The sequence below is a fragment of the Polypterus senegalus genome, chromosome 14 (genome assembly GCF_016835505.1).
Source record: "Polypterus senegalus isolate Bchr_013 chromosome 14, ASM1683550v1, whole genome shotgun sequence".
Lineage (NCBI taxonomy): Eukaryota > Metazoa > Chordata > Cladistia > Polypteriformes > Polypteridae > Polypterus > Polypterus senegalus.
The window spans coordinates 141084204-141111348 of NC_053167.1; the positions used below are offsets into that span (position 1 = coordinate 141084204).

The window sequence follows — 27145 nt, forward strand, 5'->3', positions numbered from 1 at the left end:
TTACCGGTAGCTCGCAATCCCTTTCCAAGTAGCTCGCCAAAGGGTTAATGAATCCTGCATAAATTTGAAAACTTGATCAGTCAAATTAGGGGTTGACGATCTTTCCAAAAATTCATATCACGATCCTTTTAACACAAAATCACGATCCACAATCTGAATTGCAATCTCTCTTTTCTATGTGGCGAACACTTAAGAGAATATCCGGACTCAAACTCATCAAGACCCAAGTAACACTTTATTTTAAATATCAAACAATGTTGAATTCATTTGTTCTCTCGTTCGCTAGCTAAGCAGAGTTAAGGCACACGCCCCGAAGCTGGCGAGTGAGTGAAGAAGGCCCCTTCCCTCGGCCCGCTGCATGTTTCTCGGATTAACGCAAATAAATCGATACCGCAAGCTATGATGCATAATGAAATGAGAGATGTCACAAAATCACCGGAATGTTCAAGCAAATTATAGAAAAAAACCCGATCTAAACCCGTGAAGTAGCTGTCTCGTGAAAAGCGGACGGACATACAGAGGGAGAGACATTGGATTTTATATCTAATATATAAAGCAGAGTCGATGTATATATGTGTGTGCATATGTATGTTTGTTTGTCCGCCATACAAATCTGCACTGGGCGTCCGATCGCCACCAAACTGGGGATGGGGCTCCTTTGTGACCAGGAGGAGGTCATGGGGTATGTTTGGTTGGGAAAAATGTTCGTGGTGAAGCGCAGGGCACCTTTTCACCGACACAACATTTGGCACACGTCCCCGTACTTATCATCGACAAGATGGCCGCACGTTGCAACAGACGTTAACGGCGGCACCATCTAGTGGCACGTTTGGCCCCTGTGCGTCACTCTTCACCCATGTTTCTTTAAATTGCCAAGAGATGGCGGAAGTGTCCAAGTATGAGAAGGCTGACTGTTTTCATAGGGGTGAAGAAAACTGTCGTATGTAAAGCGTGAACGACCCAGTGCGCCTGACTGGCTTTCCGTATTTGTGCTGCTATTTGCTCGCTTTCCGACTCACAGTACGATTTCAGTGTTGCTCTTTCTGACTGACTGGTGCTATTTGTTCGCTTTTCGACGTATTGTAAATAAGGTTAATTCATCTCACTATGGTGCTTATTCCATTTGCAATACCATGAAACACGTTATAATTGTCCTGCGTTTCGCTAATACTGTATACCCATTCGTTCATTTTCGCACCACAAGGGAAAACAATAAATGTAGTGTATCCGAAGGCTCTGGAATGACCACTTATATTACCTGTTACAATAAAATGTGAATCAGAAAACTGTTTGTTCTATTTCTATGTTCTGTTTCATTCATTTGGGAAATTCACCGGTTATAGATTCCTGGGCAACGCCGGGTACTCCTGCTAGTTTATATTATATATTAGTAAACCTTCAGAATAATGTGCAGTTAAAGTCTCAACAGCACTTCTGGAGCTTAGTAGACTATAAGAAGGGTGACTATAAGAATCTTCACCAAGCTGCAGCTCTGAAAATGTCTGCTTTGTTTGGGTCTCCATACCTCAGTGGGTCTGACGTGAATGTCATGAAGTCAAAGTTCAGAACACGACTGACAGACGAACATTTAAACGACTCCATCAGAATGAACCTGAGTGGCTCCACTCCACCGTACACCTCAGTGCCAGTCATCTGACTAACTCAAAAACACATCACACATGCGACTGGACATGTGAATAAAGTGACATGTGACAAAATGACAAATGAATATGTCATATCTGTGGATTTGGAATTGCATTGTTTTGTTTTGTCATCATTCAATAGTGTGAGATACATGAGAAAATGCACACAGACATAGAAAATGCACTTGCAGGTGAACTCAATATTTTTTTGTGATGTTTTAATGCAAAATGTGAGTTGTGGACACCGACATTTTACAAATGTTCAGGCAAAACGAGCTTATTCAGTTTGTTTGGGTTGAAATAAGCGACGAGAAGAAACGTTAGAAAACAGGAGGAGCTCTCGGCCATTTTCATTTTGTAAAAGGAGCTCTCAGGGGAAAAGACCCCTGGCCTAAACTCTCCGATGCAGATACTTCAGTTCTGGACTTTAGTTGATTACGATTGTGTGATTTCATTTTTTCGAAGTCGTTCCGCTGTTTCCAGCTTTGATTGGAGTTTTCTTTTGTGTTTTTTCTTCTTTGTGTTTATACTGCGTCGTCTCTTCTGTTTTCCCAGGTAAAAGGACCTGTCTTGGGGAGACTCTTGCTCGCATGCAGGTATTTCTGTTCTTCACGTCTTTGCTTCAGAAGTTCACATTTCGTGCCCCGGCTGGAGTTGAGCCAAGTCTGAAGGCTCGAAATGGATTCACGCGCAATCCTGTTCCATACAAGATGTGCGCCATTCCTCGTGATCAGGATTAATCGCTTACTGTTTTTAAGAAGAGGTAGCATTTTTGTGTCATTAACTCAGAGTAGTGTTCCTTTTATTAAATGTAAATTAATCACATCTTCCTTTAAAGATCAAAATTAATTCTCTACTATTTTTTACTATGGCAGAATGTTGTAGATACTACTTGGTCAGCACAGGCCTTATGAACTCCATCCAGTCCCACAGCTTTTCCTGTGTGTGGCCTCCTTGGTTATCTCCTCAGTAGTTATGGACAGTCCATACTGATGGTCAGAAGAGGACTCGTTTCTGGTCATACTTGGAGTAAAATATTTACAGGGAGCTACTGATGCAGCATAGATGATGTGAGGGAGACTGGCCATTTGGAAAAAGGTGGAGATGGTAGGAAAAAAAAAAAAAAAGATTCCCAGTGTTAGATTTGTCCCTTCTAGCACCTAAGCCCTGTATTGTGTGAGTCTAATAATGATACCCCGTCCATTCCAAACATCTTCCATGTGCCGTTCCGAGTGAGTTTGTTTTCTACTTTAGTGCTGTATGATTCTTTAACTTCACTCTGCGTTTTGTTCCACATTTTCTGTATGCCTTTCAGGTCTCGTCCACACGTACCTGGGTATTTTTTAAAAAAACGGGGAGTTTTCCTCCTTTGTTCTAAAAAAAAAAAATCCCATCCACATGCTCATCACTTTTTAAAATAAATATCCATCCACATGAAAATGCAAAAGTCCACCGTCCAGAGCACGAAACAGGTATAGATAACAAAGGGAATGTCATTTTTTGATTAATGTCCAGTGCCCTTTTTTTCCCCAAAGGTGTGTTCAGCATAGAATTTGCGAAAATACGGGCGTCATGACAGGGCCGTTCTTAGCAGTTTGGGGGCTTGACGCTGTTTAGAAATGTGCAGGCCCCATTTGGGGCAGAGCCCCCAGAAGCTCAGAATGATATTCTAATAAAACGTCCGGAAAAGGCCTTAGATGACCAGTAACCAATCCACGTTGTGCAATGGTTTATCCAGACTGAGCGATCGCTATTTATACATTCCCAGCCCCACGACTACGCCCCCAATTCCCTGCCTATTGCCCGCTGCTACTACCCTTCCCCTCCAATTTCCACTCAGAACGATAAAATTTAGGATGAGGAGGGTATCGTGACACATGACGTGAGGGACTGGCACAGACAGCTGCAGTGCCAGAGGCATGACAGGGGCCACCCTCACGGTCGGGGTCCTACGCGGATGCCTAATTCGCGTATGCCTAAGAACGTCTCTGGTCATGAACACCACCTGCCCAGTTCACTACGACGTCAATTAATGAACACTTGTAATCACCGGTGGCTTGTATGCTTAGAGAAAACCTCCCCTTTCTGTTCAAATAATCCATGGAATTTGTGGATGGCTGCTTTATTTCTACATGACTCCCATGGGCTCGGTGAAACCCTGCCGCAGGTTCCTGTGCTCTGGACTCAGTGACTTGTACAGTCGTGGCCAAAAGTTCTGAGAATGACACAAGTGTTGGTTTTCACAAAGTTTGCTGCTTCAGTGTTTTTAGATCTTTTGTGTCAGATGTTTCTCTGGTCTACTAAAGTAGAATTACAAGCATTTCAGAAGTTTCAAAGGCTTTCATTGACAATGACATGAAGTTTATGCAGAGTCAATATTTGCAGTGTTGGCCCTTCTTTCTTTTCCAGGACCTCTGCCATTCACCCTGGCAGGTTGGCAATCAACATCTGGGCCCAATCCTGACTGATGGCAGCCCATTCTTACATAATCAATGGTTGGAGTTTGTCAGAATTATTATTTATTTTATTTTTTTTGTTTGTCCCCCCACACCTTGAGGACTGACCACACGTTCTCAATGGGATTAAGGTCTGGGGAGTTTCCTGTCCATGGAACCCAAATTTTGATGTTTTGTTCCCTGAGCCACTTAGTTGTCATTGTTGCCTTATGGCCTGGTGCTCCATCATGCTGGAAAAGGCACTGTGGGTCACCAAAGTGTTCTTGGATGGTTGGGAGAAGTTGCTCTTGGAGGATGTTTTGGTCCCATTCTTTATTCATGGCTCGGGATCGGGAGGAGGGGGGAACCACCAGTGCAGAGCTTACTCAGGAATGGCAGCAGGCAGGTGTGAGTGAGGTGAAGACTTTTGGAGGATGGCCTGGTGGGTGTCAAGAAGGGCAGCAAAGAAGCCAAGAAAAACATCAGGGACAGACTGATATTCTGGGATTGGACTGCTGAGGACTTCTGGGGGAAAGTCGTTTTGTCTGATAAAATCCCCTTTCCGATTGTTTGGGGCATCTGGAAAAAAGAAAAGGTGAAGAGCACTGCCATCAGCTCTGTGTCAGGCCAACAAGAAAAGCATCCTGAGACCATTCGTGTCAGCCAAGGCAGTGCAGGGCTCACTAACAATTTGGCCTAAGAACACAGCCATGAATAACGAATGGGACCAAAGCATCCTCTGAGAGCAACTTCTCCCAACCATCTAAGAACAGTTTGGTGACCCACAATGCCTTTTGCAGCATGGTGTGCTGGAGGTCCTCTATAGGGCTCTGCTGTTCCCCCTGTCGGCCCCTATGGAACCCAACAGTGCTGTGCCAAACTCTAGCTCCCAACATGCCCTGTGGGAATTCATGGTGTCACAGCCACCCAGGAGCAGGCCCGCCGCCAGGGGGGGACAAACGGGACTCTGGTCCAGGGGCCCTAATGGAAGCGGGCCCCTTCACGCTTGATTTTTTTTTATGCTGATGTTGTGCGCGTAGATATATATTCAGACAATTATCCAAGTTACATGTAATAGAAAAGTTAAATCATTTAGCTTACAACAATACAAGTGAGTGTTTTAATAGTCGCACGCTCCACGCAAGTAGATATCATGCTCGTGTCGTGTGAAGCACGCTTGTCAAAGGGGGCCGGCAGCGGCACGCTTCTCAAAGACAAAGGAGAGCCGACGCCAACGTCCTTGAGCTTGACGTTGAGTCGTATGTTTGTTGTACAGGGTACGTGGATAATGGATTGACTTCGCCGCTGTGATTGAATACTTCCGTTTCACACACACAGGCGCTGTTCTGTCTCAGACAACAGCCATATTGTTGTGCACTATCGTGGATGTTAACGTGTGTGGTGTAGCAGAAGTCCGACTCCGTAGTTTGATAATTCATTCGCTTGAGTGTTTATTGTTGCTTTTAAAGCAGAGACAAGTGTGCGTTGGTTTTGTGTGTATCACTGAAGATTCTGGATCACCTGGATTTTTTGACAACTTTGAAGTTTGATACAGCAAGTTACCATACTGATTGTACACCATAACCCTAACCGTTGGTATATACAGTGGGATGCAAAAGTTTGGGCAACCTTGTTAATAGTCCTTATTTTCCTGTATAAATAGTTGGTTGTTACGATAAAAAATGTCAGTTAAATATATCATATAGGAGACACACACAGTGAGATTTGAGAAGTGAAATGAAGTTTATTGGATTTACAGAAAGTGTGCAATAATTGTTCAAACAAAATCAGGCAGGTGCATAAATTTGGGCACCGTTGTCATTTTATTGATTCCCAAACTTTTAGAACTAATTATTGGAACTCCAATTGGCTTGGTAAGCTCAGTGACCCCTGACCTACATACACAGGTGAATCCGAGTATTTAAGGGGGTCAATTGTAAGTTTCCCTCCTCCTTTAATTTTCTCTGAAGAGTAGCAACATGGGGTCACAAAACAACTCTTAAATGACCTGAAGACAAAGATTGTTCACCATCATGGTTTAGGGGAAGGATACAGAAAGCTGTCCCAGAGATTGAAGCTGTCTGTCTCCACAGTTAGGAACATATTGAGGAAATGGAAGACCACAGGCTCAGTTCAAGTTAAGGCTCAAGTGGCAGACCAAGAAAGATTTCGGATAGACAGAAGCGGCGAATGGTGAGAACAGTCAGAGTCAACCCACAGACCAGCACCAAAGACCTCCAACATCATCTTGTAGCAGATGGAGTCACTGGGCATCGTTCAACCATTCGGCGCACTTTACACAAGGAGATGCTGTATGCTAGAGTGATGAAGAGGAAGCACAAACAGAGCCGCTTGAGGTCTGCTCAAGCACATGTGGACAAGCCAGCTTCATTTTGGAGTAAGGTGCTGTGGACTGATGAAACTAAAATGGAGTTATTTGGGCATAACAAGGGCGTTATGCATGGAGGAAAAAGAACACAGCATTCCAAGAAAAACACCTGCTACCTACAGTAAAATATGGTGGTGGTTCCATCATACTGTGGGGCTGTGTGGCCAGTGCAGGGACTGAGAATCTTGTCAAAGTTGAGGGACGCATGGATTCCACTCAGTATCAGCAGATTCTGGAGACCAATGTCCAGGAATCAGTGACAAAGCTGAAGCTGCGCGGGCTGGATCTTTCAACAAGACAACGACCCGAAACACTGCTCAAAATCCACTAAGGCATTCATGCAGAGGAACAAGTACAACGTTCTGGAATGGCCATCTCAGTCCCCAGACCTGAATAGATTTGAAAATCTGTGGTGTGAGTTAAAGAGAGCTGTCCATGCTCGGAAGCCATCAAACCTGAATGAACTAGAGATGTTTTGTAAAGAGGAATGGTCCAAAATACCTTCAACCACAATCCAGACTCTCATTGGAACCTACAGGAAGCGTTTAGAGGCTGGAATTTCTGCAAAAGGCGGATCTACTAAATATTGATTTCATTTCTTTTTTGTGGTGCCCAAATTTATGCACCTGCCTGATTTTGTTTGAACAATTATTGCACACTTTCTGTAAATCCAATAAACTTCATTTCACTTCTCAAATCTCACTGTGTGTGTCTCCTATATGATAGATTTAACTGACATTTTTTATCGTAACAACCAACGATTTATACAGGAAAATAATGACTATTAACAAGGGTGCCCAAACTTTTGCATCCCACTGTATTAAAATGTTCAGATGTTACTCCTGTTCATTGCATTGGTATAATTTTACCGTTACACGTTAGATAATTTGTAGGCCTATCTCATTAATGTATTGTTTCAATTCCGCTACGAGCTTCCGTTAGCAGTGGCTTTCCTTCTCGCAGTCAAACTTTGATATGCGAGAAGGCTTAACTCATCAAGTATGGTATTCATAAATGCAGCATTGTCGCTGTCGGATAAACTACATTTCCATCATTTTCTATACGTATTTGAAGGTTTTGGCATCTGGGGACCCAGGGGAAGGCAGAGGGGCCTACACGTACCCAATTGTCAGGGGGCCCAAGCATTTCTGGCGGCGGGCCTGCCAGGAGGGCTGCCCTCTAGTGTCCCAGGGGAGGTATTGCCTCATCAATGCCCTCTCCCAGGTCCTTCCACTTTGTTGGCATCCCAGCCAAGTGATGGCCGTGGCCGCCCATCACGATCTAAACATGTAAGAATGTCCCATTTAACAAGGTTAGCACCAGCACTACTTTAGCTATGCCAACAAACAACACAGATAATGGAGCACAACACTGACGTCAAGCAGAGAAGATACCGGCGCACACGCTGACATTACAAGCCAAAACCTCCATTTTCCTCAGCTATAAGTAAACAAGGAAGGCGTGGGTTTCTAAACATCTTCACCTTGGACGGAGTTTTTCAAAAGGTTTGTTTTCACGGACCTGAAATGCAGTTTGCGTGTGGACGAAAGGCCAAAATGCATACAAAAACAAACGTTTTGTAAAAAAAAAAATACCTGGGTACGTGTGGAGGTGGAGTTTTATCATTAGATTTGAAAGCTCTGCTTGCTTTTTTAGGGCACAAAACTGTTGACACAAAAAGTAATAGAGTCTAATAAAAATAATAATTAATACTAATTTATATTCTAAAGCTAATGGGCAATTCTGCTTTAATTATCCTGAAATGGAAATGTGTTAATGTTTATGTGAATGCATCTCAAAGCTTATGCAGTTCTGTATTTGAGATTTTTATCAGCAGACTTTGGATTCTTTTTCTTTTTTATTTTAAATAGCCTCTAACAGTTATTCCTTTGTCTTATGCTATTTTACCCTCAACATACAGTGCCCTCCATAATGTTTGGGACAAATTCCCATTTTTACTCGATTTCCCCCTCTACTCCACATTTTAAAATGGCGAATCCAAACAATTCAGACATTGCGATTAAAGTGGACATTGCAGACTTTCGTTTAGGGGGATCAGCAGACATTTCCGTCACACGATGTTGAAATGACATCACTTTTTCGACATGGTGTTTCGGGACACCATAATGTTTGGGACAACTGGCATCACAAGTGTTTGCGATTCCTCAGGTCGGTTTTCTTGCTTCTTAATACCCTGGCCTGCTTCTACCCTTTGGAGTCTGCAGCTGCCATCGTTGAACGTGAGGACAAGAGCTGTGCCAATGAAAGTCAAAGAAACCATTAATGAGGATGAAAGGCAAGAATAAAACCATTAAAGACTTTGGAGAAACCATAGGACTACGTCATCAACTGAGCCTGTCCTTTTAATTAGCTTGTTGATTGGTGGGACTCTCTTGAAGTGACATTACCAGCCAGCCCAGTGCACCACACCACACTGGCCATCACAGAGTTGTTGAAGATGTTCAGGATGTCACTTCCCACATTAAAGGAATGCAGTCTCCTGTGTGTCACAAAACAAGTCCAACCTGTCATTGCTGTGGACCCCCTCAACAGCCACCCCCTGAATAGTGAACCAGACATGGGGGCTGTTTGCTGTGGTGAAAGTCAATAGGCAGTTCCTTTGGTTTTGCTGATGTTCAGTTGCATACAATTCTCCAAGTCCTACCCGACTCCTCTTCTCTGTCTTATCCCCCTTATCAGTACACCCCATAATTGCAGAATCACCTGAGAATTTCTGCATGTGACCTGACCTACTGTATAAGTACGGTGTCAGGTGTACAGAATGAAGAGAAGAGCAGCCAGGCCTGGTCCTTGTGGTACTCCAGTGTTGCTCACACAGTCCTTGACCCTCACAAACTGCGACCTGCCCGACAGATAGTCCACCATTCTGGACACCACCGGCTCATCTGGAGAAGCCCAGCCAGGCCACAGACAAGTGAATTAACCATCAATGAGCCTGATGGCCTGTGAAAAGAAACCATTCATAGATCTGTTGTTCTGGTGTAATTTAACCCATACAGCCTGGCAGATGGGAGAGCAGACGTAAACCTCTGGCCATCAGGGGCCACATTTATAGAAGACACTTCAGATGCTGATCCGTACTGAATTTCTTGAATTAAAGCAGCCGCATGGCCGAGTCATTCCGTTCAACTCTTTCTTGCTGTCGCCAGCAGTTCCAACTTTGGGCATGCGCATCAGCCACAGGACTCCTACCTCAAGCAACAAAGCCCACTTTGCGTTTGACTTTCAGAGCTTATTTTATGTTGTGTGCAGTGTCGGGGAAATAAATCAATGAAACAAAAACATAAATAAGCAACCAAATATTTCAGCCTGCGCCACCACCACCTACTCAAAGCTTCATGATGCTCAAACAATGATGGACGGATTAAAAGGCAGAAGTCTACGTGACCATCATCATCATCAAGCCCTTCCGTGAGAATCCTAAATCCAAAGAGGACTGTTTCATTTATGTTAGGTAGAATGCCCAGAGGGGACTGGTCAGGCGGTCTCATGGTCTGGAATCCCTACAGATTTTATTTTTTCTCCAGCCGTCTGGAGTTTTTTTGTTTTTTCTGTCCCCCCTGGCCATTGAACCTTACTCTTATTCGATGTTAATGTTGATTTATTTTGTTTTATAATTGTGTCTTTCATTTTTCTATTCTTTAATATGTAAAGCACTTTGAGCTACTGTTTGTATGAAAATGTGCTATAGAAATAAATGTTGTTGTTGTTGTTGTTATCCATTCCGCTATATCCTAACTACAGGGTCACGGGGTTCCGCTGGAGCCAATCCCAGCCAACACAGGGTGCAAGACAGGAAACAAACCCCGGTGCAGGGTGCCAGCCTATCGCAGGGCACGCGCACACACACACACACACACTAGGGACAATTTAGAATCGCCAAGGCACCCAGCCTGCATGTCTTTGGACTGTGACAGGAAACCCAACCAGACACGGGGAGAACATGCAAACTCCACGCAGGGAGGACCCAGGAAGCGAACCCGGGTCTCCTAACTGCGAGGCAGCAGCGCCCCCGTGCCGCCCCAAATATTTCATGACTTAAATATCTATACTTACATTTCACGCTGTTATTATTTACTGACAAATTTCACAGCAAGGTCATTTTCTAACCAGCTTAGTCCTGAACAGAGTCGCAGGGGGTGCAGGAGCCTATCCCAGCTAGCATTATTCTACAGTTTATTCATTATGCTGTGTAGTGTGTGAGGGCAGGCCGGTGGTCTGTGAAGACTTCACGGCTGAGCACCCTGACTGCTGTGCCCTCCTCACGTCCACAGGTGCGGCTTTTGCAGGCAGTTACTAGTCGCTGATCGCGAGTCTCGCAAGGGGTGTGGCGCTCGTGTGCGAATCCGCGCAGCCGCGTGTGGTGGTGGGGCCCGTCCTGGGGTATCTGTGTGTGGACACCGCGGGACCACCGACTCCGAGCCGCAATGTCGCTTACCCATCTGCTGCCCGCTCCGCTGTGGGAGCGTCTGGAGGCGCAGTATGTGCTGCTGTTCATCGCCGGCATTCTGTTGGTCACCGATTACGTTAAGAACAGAGCTCCGAGGAACTTTCCACCGAGCCCACCGGGAGTGCCGTTTTTTGGGAATGTCTTTCACATGGACCCTAAAGAGCCGCACATTTACATGAAAAAGGTGAGTGGACCGTCTCTTCGCCTTTTTCAGGCTAAAATCGATGCGTTAATCTTTTTTATGTATAGCGCCTTTCACTTAAATCCCTAAATGTTGCAACAGTGTCGATCTTGCAAAGCTATTGGCTTTATTTTTAAAAATGTGAACGCATACATGCCCGGATTTTAAAAGAGCGGCTTTTAAAAATATTTTACGTCAGGGGGACACACGAAACTATAGGAATTCCCAGCGCAAACGACGCTATAAACCGCTCGCTTGCAACGCGTGTGGATGCGTCAACCTATGGCAAACATGGCGGCGGGGTGGCCTTTGAAAGGTCCCAGCTGAGGAGAAACCGGTAGGACCCTTGTGCAGGTCTGTTTACGCAGGGGGCCACTTAAGTAGCCATTACAGCCGCCACCACTACAAGAAGAAAACCCGACCACTCCGCGATTTCACTTTGGGTCCCTTAAGTGAATTATGCAAGTTGGATGGATGGGCATACGCGTGGTTATTTAAGGGCTCAATAAAATGAATTATGAAAGACTGTTACTCTTTAAATGGGCGTGTGAGCAGGGAAGATTCCGGCCATTGTGCAGCCCAGGAAGAAGAAGAAGAATTTGTAAAAGGCGCCGACACGCCCCCGTCCCGGCTAAGATCAGTTGGGTGACCCTTTAATGAAACTCTTATGTCAGGCAGTGTGGATCGCTGCTGTGTGAGCCTGTGCTAGCGTCAGTAGTAGCTATGACGTGTTCTGTTAATAAACTGGTAGCTGAAATGGATTCCAAACCGATGTATTAATTCACAGCCATGGATGCATTTTAATTGTACTCAAGGCATTGATTTGTTTTAATGGTTTTCACAATTATCGACAAGACGATTACTACCCAAATCGGGCGAACTGAGGTTTTGACGTAATTTTGCTTAGAAAACAGGTCAACAGACTGCGGTGGGCTGGCGCCCTGCCCGTGGTTTGTTTCCTGCCTTGTGCCCTGTGTTGACTGGGATTGGCACCAGCAGACCCCTGTGACCCTGTAGTTAGGATATGGCGGGTTGGACGATGGATGGATGGAACAGGTCAACAGAAATATAATATATTCATATAACAATTTAAAATAAACAGAAAATTGCTTGATGGCCTTTTCATTTTACAAACCAAATATATTGCTTTAAAATTCAATAATAATGTTTACAGTTCTAAAAAATACAAATCACTAAAATTCAAACCTCTTTTTCTTTGTAAGGTTTACAAATAATCCTTTAAATCCATCGTTTGTGCAAGTTCACACTCCAGGGGCATAACTGGACAGTATGGGGCCTGTGTGTACTTATAGGCACATCGATACACATATGCATGTCAAGCATTTTGTACATTTTTATACAAACACAAAAAATATAACTATATAATGTAACAAACACACATTTTGATTTCTGAAGTCTTTAGGTGATGTCCTTTGCACTAGGATTGCCTTACCCACTTTGCATTTCTGCCAAGGAGTTTTTGAAATGGACCGTGTAATTATTATAAATACAGTGGTGTGAAAAACTATTTGCCCCCTTCCTGATTTCTTATTCTTTTGCATGTTTGTCACACAAAATGTTTCTGATCATCAAACACATTTAACCATTAGTCAAATATAACACAAGTAAACACAAAATGCAGTTTTTAAATGATGGTTTTTATTATTTAGGGAGAAAAAAATCCAAACCTACATGGCCCTGTGTGAAAAAGTAATTGCCCCCTGAACCTAATAACTGGTTGGGCCACCCTTAGCAGCAAAAACTGCAATCAAGCGTTTGCGATAACTTGCAATGAGTCTTTTAAGGCGCTCTGGAGGAATTTTGGCCCGCTCATCTTTGCAGAATTGTTGTAATTCAGCTTTATTTGAGGGTTTTCTAGCATGAAGCGCCTTTTTAAGGTCATGCCATAGCATCTCAATTGGATTCAGGTCAGGACTTTGACTAGGCCACTCCAAAGTCTTCATTTTGTTATTCTTCAGCCATTCAGAGGTGGATTTGCTGGTGTGTTTTGGCTCATTGTCCTGTTGCAGCACCCAAGATCGCTTCAGCTTGAGTTGACGAACAGATGGCCGGACATTCTCCTTCAGGATTTTTGGTAGACAGTAGAATTCATGGTTCCATCTATCACAGCAAGCCTTCCAGGTCCTGAAGCAGCAAAACAACCCCAGACCATCACACTACCACCACCATATTTTACTGTTGGTATGATGTTCTTTTTCTGAAATGCTGTGTTCCTTTCACGCCAGATGTAACGGACATTTGCCTTCCAAAAGTTCAACTTTTGTCTCATCAGTCCACAAGGTATTTTCCCAAAAGTCTTGGCAATCATTGAGATGTTTCTTAGCAAAATTGAGACGAGCCCTAATGTTCTTTTTGTTTAACAGTGGTTTGCGTCTTGGAAATCTGCCATGCAGGCCGTTTTTGCCCAGTCTCTTTCTTATGGTGGAGTCGTGAACACTGACCTTAATTGAGTCAAGTGAGGCCTGCAGTTCTTTAGACGTTGTCCTGGGGTCTTTTGTGACCTCTCGAATGAGTCGTCTCTGCGTTCTTGGGGTAATTTTGGTCGGCCGCCACTCCTGGGAAGGTTCACCACTGTTCCATGTTTTGCCATTTGTGGATAATGGCTCTCACTGTGGTTTGCTGGAGTCCCAAAGCTTTAGAAATGGCTTTATAACCTTTACCAGACTGATAGATCTCAATTACTTCTGTTCTCATTTGTTCCTGAATTTCTTTGGATCTTGGCATGATGTCTAGCTTTTGAGGTGCTTTTGGTCTACTTCTCTGTGTCAGGCAGCTCCTATTGAAGTGATTTCTTGACTGAAACAGGTGTGGCAGTAATCAGGAAATTGAACTCAGGTGTGATACACCACAGTTAGGTGATTTTTGAACAAGGGGGCAATTACTTTTTCACACAGGGCCATGTAGGTTTGGATTTTTTTTCTCCCTAAATAATAAAACCATCATTTAAAAACTGCATTTTGTGTTTACTTGTGTTATATTTGACTAATGGTTAAATGTGTTTGATGATCAGAAACATTTTGTGTGACAAACATGCAAAAGAATAAGAAATCAGGAAGGGGGCAAATAGTTTTTCACACCACTGTATATGAGTATTACAATGCTTTTTAACATTTATTGTAAAATTATGCTGCGGTGGGTTGGCACCCTGCCCAGGATTGGTTCCTGCCTTGTGCCCTGTGTTGGCTGGGATTGGCTCCAGCAGACCCCCGTGACCCTGTATTCGGATTCAGCGGGTTAGAAAATGGATGGATGGATGGATGTAAAATTATGTATTCATCACATGTTAAAGTTATAGGAAACCCAAATTTAGTGTGCAGTACCAGTACGCATAAGTTACTGAAACCACTGTTGTCAAATGTTTTGTAAACTTGAAAATGAATTCAATGATTAAAATTGTTAATCAAAAAATGATTAATTATGATTAAATCTACATAATACTGCAGTAGCACTGAATGAAAACTTTAGGAAGAATTATCGTTATAATTATGTAATTTGTATATGATACAAAAAATGATCCATAAGGAACTGTACTGCATACTAAAGGTGGATTTCACTATTGAAAAAAATAATAAAAACAAGTAATCTATATTTACAGTACACCCCCAAATTTTGCGGCGGTTACGTTTCTAGAGCACCCGAGAATTGTGAAAAACCCAAAAAAAAAAAAAATGCCCATTTTTATAGTTTAAACCCTAAATATGCCTCCAAAACACTTTTATTTAATTCCAAACTCAACTTAATACATCACCTAACAATAAAGAATGTAAAGGTAAAGCCGTATACTGCACAGTACTGTACTGCTAAGTCTCTCGCAGTGCTAGAATGTAAAATACCGACGTTACCACCATATGTACTGGAATTCATGCAGTCGCGTTTTCATTGCCAGAAGCCTTAGAAGGTGCAGGGCGTCTCGGCGATTTGGGGGCTTTAACCCTTAAACTGCCAAATATATCACTCTAAAAACAATTGTTTGGGGTCAACAAAAAAAAAATTAACTCAACGCTCTGCGTCAAGCTTTTTGAGTTACTACAACTTCTGGTTAAAAATTACGTAGAACCAGCCTCCAACACTGAGTAATTGGAAAAGGTTTTTCCTTCAGATCTTAAATTACTGTTAAGCACCATCTACCTAAAAATTATAGGATACACACAACTTTTTAAATTCACTGCACATAAAAATGAAGTTGTCCCAACTAATTTACGTTACATTTTTAAAAGACACTTTTAAGTTCTACATACTTAATTATTAATATATAAAGTTGTGATGATGTAAAAAATGAAGCTGGTGTAAGTAGTGTTTTCTGCCTTTTAATTTTAAGCCATATCAAGTTTAATTACTTATTAAATTGTTAAAACTACAGCCCCTTAAAGAATGAAAGTGTTGCAAATCTGACTTTATTTGGAAATTTAATGTTGCATTTTTACATTTTTCAACATCTTTCAAAAAAGTTGTCTAAATGCAGCAGCAAAAATATAGGCCTCAATGCCAAATATGTCAAACCTGACTTCTATTGTAAGATGCAAAAACATTTTACATTACAGCTTCAGAGTCTACTCTAAACTTAACAACTGGAAAATAAGTAAAGTCAAAGAAAGATTACAATGAATGAAGTATCTTCTCAATATGCTGTCGGAGATGGCCGGGATGCCTAGGAAGACCGGAGGAGGGCTTATGCCTTCCCCAGACCATGTGGGGGCGACCGCCCTGGTTCCTTTGGGGGCCACGGGTACAGAGCTTAGAAGCTCAACCCTGTAGGGGCCCGTGGTCACTGCCAGGGGACGCCCCCATGCCTTTGGAGCTCTGGATCTCGGCACTTCCACCACACCCGGATGGGCAAGTTGGAAGAAGACTGGGGACACCCGGAGTGCTTCTGGGTACGCAGCCGGCACTTCCGCCACACTGGGGCGTGTCGGTGGGAGGTTGCCGGGACAACACCTGGAGCACATCCGGGTGTTTATAAAAGGGGCCGCCTCCTTTCAGAAAATGGCTGGAGTCGGGAGGAGAAGACAAGGTCTTGGAGGAGAGGCAAGGAGGCGGCCTGAAGTGAAAGGCACTGTGGATTGAGTGGCCAGGACTTTGGGGGAATTTTGGGGTTTTGAGCACTTAATTGTAAATATGGACTGTGTTAATAAACGTGTGTGGGGTGAGTTTAACGTGTCTGCCCGTCTGTGTCCGGGTCCTACTCCACAATGCCATCGGGCTTACATGCACTAAGGCAATATTGCGTCTAAAATCCTGAACCAACATCGAAACGCACGTGAGAAATGATTAGCGGCTCGAGCAAAAAAAAAGTAATGTTGTGAAAATATGGTAAGATGGACGGCACTAAATTTCACTAGAGCTATTCAACCGGTAATAAGTAAATGATATTTACTATCTTAGAGCAATGTAAATAATTATTAGCTTGAAATTGATCCTCTATCACTTAGCTTTTATCTGCTCGTCTGTGTAATGTTAGTTAGACAGCCATCACGTTAGCCGGTCTGAATCCGTATAGCTTAACCTCTACAGACGTAAAGTAACGTTACTAGTCCTATCAGCATTGCACAAATAATAATGCAGGATTAGTGAAGGAGGAATTAATTACTATTCACCTTTGACAGCGATTAAAATATCCGTTCTGTCTCTCACCGTAGTTGTTTTTTTTTCACTTGCAGTATGGCGTCACGAACTTGGCAGAGCGCGTTAACAGGGTGGAGTTTCCCATAGTACTAGGGTGTTGTACCGTGTTAGCCACGATGGATGAAGAGAAAAGCCAAGCAAAATGACCCCTTTTATTGGCTAACTAAAAAGATTACAGTATGCAAGCTTTCGAGGCAACTCGGGCGCCTTCTTCAGGCGAGATGGAATACAGAAAATGGAGTTTCCTCTGTTTATATCCTCACACTAGGACACGAAACAACATTTATTTCTATAGCACATTTTCATACAAACAGTAGCTCAAAGTGCTTTACATAATAAAGAATAGAAAAATGAAAGACACAATAAGAAAAGAAAATAAATCGAATAAGAGTAAGGTTTAATGGCCAGGGGGGACAGAAAAAACAAAAAATCTCCAGACGGCTGGTGAAAAAAATAAAATCTGTAGGGATTCGAGACCATGAGACCGCCTGACCAGTCCCCTCTGGACAATCTACCTCACATAAATGAAACAGTCGTCTTTGGATTTAGGGTTCTCACGGAACCTCACACTAGGACACGAAACAACATTGGTAAATCTTTAAATGAAAAATCTTAAATGTAAAAAAGTTAATGCACACCCATGAAACAGAGAAATGAAGTAGCCATAGCGTTAGATTAGGTTAGACGAACTTGAATTTTGTTTTTCAACAAATGAAAAAAGGAATTTGAGTTTAGATTACTTGCAGGTCTAAGCTAAAGTACGTACTAGTATAATTCTTTCACGTCAGCACATTAAATAATGTTTTCAAATTGAAATATTTAATAAAATCATTGAACTTGAATTTTTAACCTAATAGCATGCATTTGATAAAGTGATGGTCAGAGGTCCCTTGAATTGCTTTTTACATTGTGTTTGGGGGTCAATGCATCCCTGGACACCAAATACTTTTTTGCTGCACTTTAAGTAAACGTCACAATTTACAAAGAAAAAGTGAAATTTAATAATGGAGCATTGTGTGAATTTCCCCTTGGGATTAATAAAGTATCTATCTATCTATCTATCTATCTATCTATCTATCTATCTATCTATCTATCTATCTATCTATCTATCTATCTATCTATCTATCATATAGTGCCTTTCTATCTATCTATCTATCTATCTATCTATCTATCTATCTATCTATCATATAGTGCCTTTCACTCTATCTATCTATCTATCTATCTATCTATCTATCTATCTATCTATCTATCATATAGTGCCTTTCACTCTATCTATCTATCTATCTATCTATCTATCTATCTATCTATCTATCTATCATATAGTGCCTTTCACTCTATCTATCTATCTATCTATCTATCTATCTATCTATCTATCTATCTATCTATCTATCTATCTATCATATAGTGCCTTTCACTCTATCTATTTATCTATCTATCTATCTATCTATCTATCTATCTATCTATCTATCTATCTAGTTAAATGCAAAGAGCATCACTTAAAATTACTGTAACACTGATAATTTTACACACTGCTAATGAACTAAAAAAGCTACTGGAACAAGATGTAGAAGGTGCAACGGTAAATCACCGAGCTGGCTGCACGTGAGCACACAGAGGTAAGCGCTGATGCTGGCAGGCTAGTCGAGTGCAGCGGCTCAACCCCAGGGACAGCGAGGCTGCAGGGTGTCACACTTGGGTCACAGAATTGCACAGAAACACAGGAGATTGTAGAGGCTGGAACTTTATTCAAACAATTCAAACAAACATGTCTCTTTCAGCAGGTAAAGGTGCTCAGTATGAAGTTAGTTATCGATTTAAAGAATAGACACTCGCGTAATCTCCGCTTAGTTAGCGAACAAGAGAGCTACTTAACGGATTTAGATCTTTTTTTTTTTTTTTCTATAATTTGCTTGACCATTACAGTTGATTTTGCGACTTTCTCATTGCGCCAAGTGTCATAGTTCGCTTGCAGGAGTGATATATTCGCGCTAACCCGAGACAGGCAATGCGGGCCGAGGGGAGGAGGAAGAGTGACGTCAGGAGTGAGAGCTGGGCGAGGCCTCCTCAACAACAACAACAACATTTATTTCTATAGCACATTTTCATACAGACAGTAGCTCAAAGTGCTTTACATATTAAAGAATAGAAAAATGAAAGACACAATTATAAAATAAAATAAATCAACATTAATTAACATCGAATAAGAGTAAGGTTCAACGGCCAGGGGGGACAGAAAAAACAAAAAAACTCCAGACGGCTGGAGAAAAAATAAAATCTGTAGGGATTCCAGACCATGAGACCGCCTGACCAGTCCCCTCTGGGCATTCTACCTAACATAAATGAAACAGTCGTCTTTGGATTTAGGGTTCTCACGGAACGGCTTGATGAAGATGATGGTCACGTAGACTTCTGCCTTTAAATCCATCCATCGTTGTTGGAGCATCATGAAGCTCACTGTCCTGTTTCACTAATACGCGGGCAAAGCCACAGGGGATGGCTAGTTTTAATATATATTTCTCATTTGTGATTTGAATTTGTCAGAATCTTGAATTATTTTCTTCACATTTAGTTGCTTAGCTCTTCGTGACTCTGTTAACTATTTCAGGGCTGATGTTGACTTTTGTCGAAAATTCAGGGTTAGAGGACGTTAATCGACTGTAAACTGCGTCAAAACTCGCACTTACGTTTTAGTTCGATTCTTTTTGCTAGAAGGAAAATTGAGCAGCTTTGTTGTTTTGACCTCGATTCCATGTGTGAGTAGCCAATAGCAAACAATTTCTAAAATGGCATCGACATCTGGCGAGCGACAAAAAGCGGATGAGCAAATTAAAATACTCCATGTGCGTTTTACATAATATCGCTAAATCGGACTCTGACTTGTCGGACTTGGAATTTGATGCAAGTGATCAGTAGATGGATATCGAAAACGAAAGTGAGGTACCAGCATTAGCTGATCAGTCCCCAGCTGGTCTCGTGTTGCTGAACACGTTTGGGCAGCTGATGCGCCTACAGCAGCGTTCGCCTGGGAGGACCACCACTTATGATGATGACAATGGGTACAAACCACATTGCGTCACACTGCGACTGCCACCGCTGCGCCTTGCATTCCTGCTGGTCATTGAGGTGCCACCTCACAGCCATCCATCCATCCATCCATTATCCAACCCGTTATATCCTAACTACAGGGTCACGGGGGTCTGCTGGAGCCAATTCCAGTGAACACAGGGCACAAGACAGGAAACAAACCCCAGGCAGGGTGCCAGCCCACCACAGGGCACACACCCACACACCAAGCACACACTGGGGACAATTTAGAATCGGCAATGCACCTAACCTGCATGTCTTTGGACTGTGGGAGGAAACCGCCCGCTCAGCCACAGAGATGCCAAACATGCGCCAACAGCAGCATGTAAGAGTAGACATTTTAGGTTGATTTATGTGTGAAACCATTGCTTTGTGTGCTTTTCAGAATTTTTTGGAAAAAATATTCAGCTCTCAAAGAGTTAATAAAAGAGCCTGCTTATGAGTGTAGTCTGGGACATTATAGATCGTCAATCATTTTTAATAAGTTTCGGCTTTCTGAATGACCGCTCAGCCGTACCAACTGCCACTGCAATAGTTGAAACGAAACACATGCAGACTACTGCTATCATGTGATATTTTTTTTTTATTTTGATGAAGTCTGCAAATTCATAAACGGAGGACAACTTTTATTTTTTTCTTCTGATGGAAATGATGCCCTAAACATATTTGCATATTTTTATCTATGGTTTCAAACACGTTATAAAAGTTACTAGCCATGTGCGCCCAGCTACGTTGCACGTGTTAAAGTTGTCTGTGAAGGGCTCGCTGTTTAAACGCGGCTGCCAGTTGTGAACTGGGCCCTTCGTCGCACAGCATTATGATTTTTTATAAGGGAAATAAAATTACAAAAGAAAACCCTCGGATATTGATTCGATAGGAACGGCCTACTGTCCGAATCGTAATTATGTGGTGGTGTAGGAGCATTTCTGCTTCTGTCCGTTCACAGTCCATCTCGTTTTCACGACGCTGTTGTTTCCTCTCACGATCTCTTTCTCTTTCTCCAATCTCGCAGGTTGCTTTGTGGCAATCCAAAGAGTGAGGCGATATACACGGAGCAATGGTGATAAAAGGGGGACACATAGGTATCCAGGCTCTTTAAAGCATAAATAGGGATCACTTCACTGACATGTGAGCAAGCCACGGTACAACTGTGAGACGCGCAGCACTCGCCGGCTACAACGTAACAGTAATAATTTCCAGAACGTGCTGTTACGTTGTCATTCATTTTACCCACGGTCTTTTCTTTCACTCATATGTTACGTAGGCACGTACCTTTTATCTTCGGCAATCTCATTCTCTAACCAGGCCTCAGGAGCTGACCAGCGTAACACTGTCCACCACCCCTTTCGTTATTCTGGCACATTGATGACACCCGTGAGTAACAACAGCGTACTAAACTGGAAGGTGGTCTGTGCATGCGTGGAATTTGTGGACAAACAAAGATCAAGATCTAAATGAAGATCTCTTTAGGTAATTTAAAGCACAACAATTTGTTTAGTTTGAATGTCTGTGTTTTGAGGTGTGACTGGCGTACTACAGTCTTCAGTAGTATAAGCCTGGAGGAGATTCTTAATGCAATGCCTATGTTTTAGCTGTCTCTCTACTGCCATCTAGTGCTTCTTCTTCTAATTCATTCGCGGACAAACAAAGATCAAGATCCAAATGAAGATTATATATAGAGGTACTAACTACTTTCGACTAGAAGAGTCGTCTTCTTCTTTCGGCTGCTCCCAATAGGGATCGCCACAGCAGATCATCTTCTTCCATATCTTTCTGTTCTCATCATCTTGTTCTGTTACACCCATCACCTGCATGTCCTCTCTCACCACATCTATAAACCTTCGCTTAGGGCTTACTCATTTCATCTTACCCGTCAGCTTTATCCTTAGCATCCTTCTCCAAATATCCCCAGCCTCTCACCTCTGCACATGTCCAAACCAACGCAATCTCACCTCTCTGGCTTTGTCTCCCAACCGTCCAACTTGAGCTGACCCTCTAAGGTAAACCAGAGTCGTCTTCTTCTTTCGGCTGCTCCCGTTAGGGGTTGCCACAGCGGATCATCTGTCCACATATGGATTTGGCAAAATTTTATACCGGATGTCCTGTAAACAAGAGTAATTAATTCAAATCAACTTCACATTGGAACAGACTATCACAGATTACCTCACCACTTTAGTTATGCCACTGCCGTCACGCGCAATTGTTGATTTGTGAAAACCGCGTAAGGATGCATTCGGAAACGTTACTGGCAAATTCTTTAAGACGATGCAGCAAAGCCTCAGTGAGATAAATTGGGATAAGTGTGGACATGGGGACAGGTCTAAAAATATTCACAGTCAATGTTGGACAAATTCAATCTAAAATGTTTAGTAGTTAATTGTTAAAAGAAAACTCTGAAGGGAATAAATAAGGAGCTACTGAGTGACTTGGATACTGTGGAGGGAGAAGAGCTGCCGAGATTAAATAGGCTGACAGCAAACAAATCACCAGGACAAGATGACATTTATTACAGAGTGTTAAAGAAGGTGAGCAACTGCAGATATAAACCCTTGACACATATTTTAAGGAATTCGATCTGTAATGGGGAAATACGAAAAGGCTGGAAGTTGGCAAATATTATCCATCCATCCATCCATTTTCCAACCCGCTGAATCCAAACACAGGGTCACGGGGGTCCGCTGGAGCCAATCCCAGCCAACACAGGGCACAAGGCAGGAACCAATCCTGGGCAGGGTGCCAACCCACCGCAGGCAAATATTATCCTTTTGTGTAAAAAAGGGGTGATCGGGCTGATTCAAGTATCTCAAGGACAGTAAGTTGAAATCCCATGCCCATTGATAGCTTAGGAGGCTCCACTGTCAAAGGTTAGTAAGAACGGTGTGACCAGTCGGCGGTGCCTCCTACTCCGTGTGGTGTCAGGAAAAATCAACTAAGAGGCACGTGGAGACGAAACAGAATTTTATTTAACTTTCTCTTTCCAGAAGCGATAAAAAAAAAAAAACAGGGCGTCACACCAACAATTTCTCCCCAATGCCCTATGAGTTTTGCTTTTTTAATAACATAATAAACGTGTTACATATAAAAATATTTAAATTATTCACCTTTCACTAGGAAAAAACTATTTACAATACTAGGGGGCATTGCCCCTGCTTATCTTCGCTCGCCAACCCCCATGCCAGCGCTACCCGCTAGCCTCTTTGCAGTTCTGTCGCTCGCATATGGGGATGCGGTTGTACAATTTAAACAGATTTTTATTTTCATGGGAATTGTTACATATACATAATAGAACTATTTTACATTACAGCGAGTAATTAACCATATTAAAAAAGAATAAGACCTAATAATTTGAAAGTAAATTATGTTTCATGTTGCGTTAGAGTTATTCATTGCATAATACGATTTCATTCTGTTTGGCTTTGAAATTAACACGCAAATACTTTTTAAACTTACACTTTTACTGTAAAAATTCAGTAAAAATAATTTTTTGAGTTCAATTTTCATCGATATCACACTGAATTTTGATTCTGTGTTTGGGCTTTCATCGTGACAATGCAACATATAAACTGCCCGTGAGTGAATTTCATTTCTTTCTCTCTATTAAATAAAATGACTCTTTCAAATTCAAGCATTATCCGTGGAAGATGTACTACATTACCTTTCTTGGATACGTCCTCCTTTCTACAGTAATTCATGAGGTGGAAGACCAGACGGTGTTAACGGTATAACTGCCCGTGATTGAATTTCATTTCTTTTTCTCTATTAAATAAAAAAAGACTTTTTCGAATGTTTGGCTCTGTGATTTGTGAATTGTCTTTGCAAAAGCTATTCTAATGGGAAACTGTTACTGTTTGAATGCGAATGGCATTTCAAGATCTCCTTTGTTGTGTAATGCTATCCCCTGAAGATGTACTACATTACCTTTCTTGGATACGTCCTTCTTTCTACAGTAAGACCAGACGGTGTTAACACTTGTAGATATTCTTCGTGATATTGTAAGTTGATGTTTTCATCTTCCTCACCATCAACACCAACTGTTTCAGCAGAGTCTATTGATACGCATTTAACCAACTTGCCGTGTAACCGATCGACAATTTTGGCGTTAATTCGTTTCACTTCATTGTTTCCCGCTGCTAGGATTGCCTGTGTACTCATTTTTTCTTTTGATAACCCCTCGGGATGAAATTCTTCAGTAAGATTTGGACATACAGTAATAAATCTTCTTGAATTGGGAACTTGAAGTGACTAAAACGTAAAAATGTATAAGAGCTGAGAGCGCAGGAACTGTGTCTGACAAAAGCATTCACACGAATGAGAGGGGAGAGGACCGTAGGCATGGGCCGTTAACCGTAAATGGTTGAGGGGAGGTCGGGAATTGAAAAAAATCTCATGGTCAAAGTCTCAACTCTCTGGACTTGGAAAAATTCTTCCAAAAAGCCTCATCGCTGGATTTTTTATTATAATAGAGAGATGTATAGCCTTGCACAATCAAACTGTTGTGACTTTATAATCTTATATATTCTTAAGAAAGAAATAAAGTAGCATACCTTTCCAGAAACAAAAAAGGAGAACAGTTTCTTGCCACTGCCTATTAAATAATAAATCAAATAAATGACTAATTATTATAAACACAACTATTAATGCAAATTAAATAAAGTAGGAATCAAAATAAAAATTAAAACCCAAAATACACAAGTGGCCATGTTTTACACCACAACAAATTGTGTTAAATGGCATATTACCACACTAAAAGAATAAGAGTTAATATTTTTTAAATTAAACATAAAAAACTACATGTAAGGACATGGATTAAATGTGACTTATTACAGACTTAAGTGTTTCAAAGTATTAGACATCCAACCATCCATTATCCAACCCGCTATATCCTAACTACAGGGTCACGGGGGTCTGCTGGAGCCAATCCCAGCCAACACAGGGCGCAAGGCAGGAAACAAACCCCAGGCAGGGCGCACACACACACACCAATCACACACACGGGACAATATAGGATTGCCAATGCACCTAACCTGCATGTCTTTGGAATGTGGGAGGAAACCCACAGAGCCACGGGGAGAACATGCAAACTCCATGCAGGGAGGACCCGGGAAGTGAACCCTTAAGGGTCTCCTAACTGTGAGGCAGCAGCACTACCCACTGCGCCACCATGCCACCAACTTGAAAATTCCTCCATTGAAAGGTATTGGTGAATTTGTGAACATGTCTATCTTAGTCGTGGGACACGACTTTCCACAGCTCTGCCCATGTCAACTTCCTCTCTAATGCATTGCTCCATCTTGTCCAGTTGTCCTGTGGCCACATTCTAGATAGATAGATACTTTATTAATTCCCATACTCCAGCAGCAGCATACTGATAAATAACAATATTAAATTAAAGAGTGATAACAATGCAGGTATAACAGACAATAACTTGGTATAATGTTAACGTTTACCCCAAACCCCCGGGTGGAATTGAAGAGTCTCATAGTGTGGGGTATCCTCAGTGTGTCAGTGAGCAGGACGGTGACAGCAGTCTGTCTGTCGCTGAAGCTGCTCCTCTGTCTGGAGATGATCCTGTTCAGTGGATGCAGTGGATTCTCCATGATTGACAGGAGTCTGCTCAGTGCCCGTCGCTCTGCCACGGATGTCAAACTGTCCAGCTCCGTGCCTACAACAGAGCCTGCCTTCCTCACCAGTTTGTTCTTCATCTTTATGCTGCCTCCCCAGCACACCACCGCGTAGAAGAGGGCACTCACCACCACTGTCTGGTAGAACATCTGCAGCATCTTATTACAGATGTTGAAGGATGCCAGTCTTCTAATGAAGTATAGTCGTCTCTGTCCTCTCTCACACAGAGCATCAGTGTTGGCAGTCCAGTCCAGTTTATCACCCAGCTGCACTCCCAGGTATTTATAGATCTGCACCCTCAACACAGTCACCTCTGATGATCACAGGGTCCATGAGGGGCCTGGGCCTCCTAAAATCCACCACCAGCTCCTTGGTTTTGCTGGTGTTCAGTTGTAGGTGGTTTGAGTCACACCATTTAACAAAGTCCTTGATTACGTTCCTGTACTGCTCCTCCTGCCCACTCCTGATGCAGCCCACCATAGCAGTGTCGTCAGTGAACTTTTGCAGGTGGCAGGACTCCGAGTTGTATTGGAAGTCTGATGTATGTTGGCTGAACAGGACCAGAGAAAGTCCAGTTCCCTGCGGCGCTCCTGTGCTGCTGACCACAATGTCAGACCTGAAGTTCCTGAGACGCACATATTGAGGTCTGTTTGTAAGATAGTCCACTGATGCCACCAGGTGTGAATCTACTGCCATCTCAGTCAGCTTGTCCTTAAGGAGCAGAGGTTGGATGGTGTTGAAAGCGCTAGAGAAGTCCAGAAACATAATTTTACAGCACCACTGCCTCTGTCCAAGTGGAGAGGGATTGGTGTAGCATATACAGTAGATGATGGCATCCTCTGCTCCCACCTTCTCCTGGTATGCGAACTGCAGAGGGTCGAGGACGTGGTGAAGCTGTGGCCTCAGGTGGTGAAGCAGCAGCCGCTCCATGGTCTTCATTACATGACGTCAGAGCGACAGGCCGGAAGTCATTTCACTTCCTACTGGACCAAGTAATGGCTCTCCTTCCTATGGTGAGGTGAAGCTGTGAAAGATCCCAGTTCAGCTGTGCCTCATGTGGCAACTCCCAGCCACCTTTTCAAGTGCAGCATAGTCTCTGCCTGCTGAAGCACTTCCTTTGCTTGCCACTTTGTTCCATCTTCAGCCACTCCTGGTTCATTTGACTCCCAGTATGACAATACTTCCTGGGCTCTCGTCACCTTGAATTCTTCTTCTAAGGTTCTGAGTGGCAGTTGCAGAGGCAGCTTGTTGTTTTGGCCATAGAGTGCCATACTGCTGAGGCTCCTGGGCAACCCAAGCCATCTTCTAAGGTAAGCATTGACCTTCTTCTTCAAGGCTTCCACTGAACACAACTGCTGTTCACGACTTCAGTAGCACAAGGTTACTGAAGCTTAATGATTCTTTTGTACATTGTAGCAACCATAACAACAGAGGAGACGGATACACATAAATTCATGCAGGTACTTGGCCCCACACGTTTGAGAAGTGCTTCTGTCTGCTACCAGATCTTTCTGTCATTTTGAGTATTGTATCACTAAATGGCATCACAACAACAAGTAAAGTTCAGGTAAGCATTGAGGTCTACAGGTATACGTCATGTTAAAATTCTGTGGCTATAATATGATTATGTTTGTACTTCCAGTTCGCAAATTATGTAAACTTCCTTTAGTTGTGCAT

At 42.6% G+C, this 27145-nt stretch overlaps 2 protein-coding genes across 3 annotated transcripts in view; both read left to right on the top strand.

Annotated features, from left to right (window-relative positions):
- The window catches only part of LOC120514690 (cytochrome P450 2J2-like), a 58677-nt gene extending 55646 nt beyond the window's left edge, over positions 1-3031 (top strand). Inside the window, exon 9 of the mRNA XM_039735191.1 lies at positions 2199-3031. Within this exon, the coding sequence (XP_039591125.1) occupies positions 2199-2383 (185 nt within the window). The 3' untranslated portion in view covers positions 2384-3031. The remainder of the gene's footprint in view (positions 1-2198) is intronic.
- Positions 3032-10422: 7391 nt separating this feature from the next.
- The window catches only part of LOC120515083 (cytochrome P450 2J2-like), a 36717-nt gene continuing 19994 nt past the window's right edge, over positions 10423-27145 (top strand). The window contains exons 1-2 of one of the 2 annotated variants that reach the window (XM_039735807.1): positions 11052-11122; positions 26885-27035. Coding sequence is in view for 1 of the 2 variants with exons in the window: in XM_039735806.1 (XP_039591740.1) it covers positions 10916-11122 (207 nt within the window). In the remaining variant the exon portion in view is untranslated. Of the gene's footprint in view, positions 11123-26884; positions 27036-27145 lie in introns of both variants that reach the window. The other variant, XM_039735806.1, reaches the window with a different exon arrangement.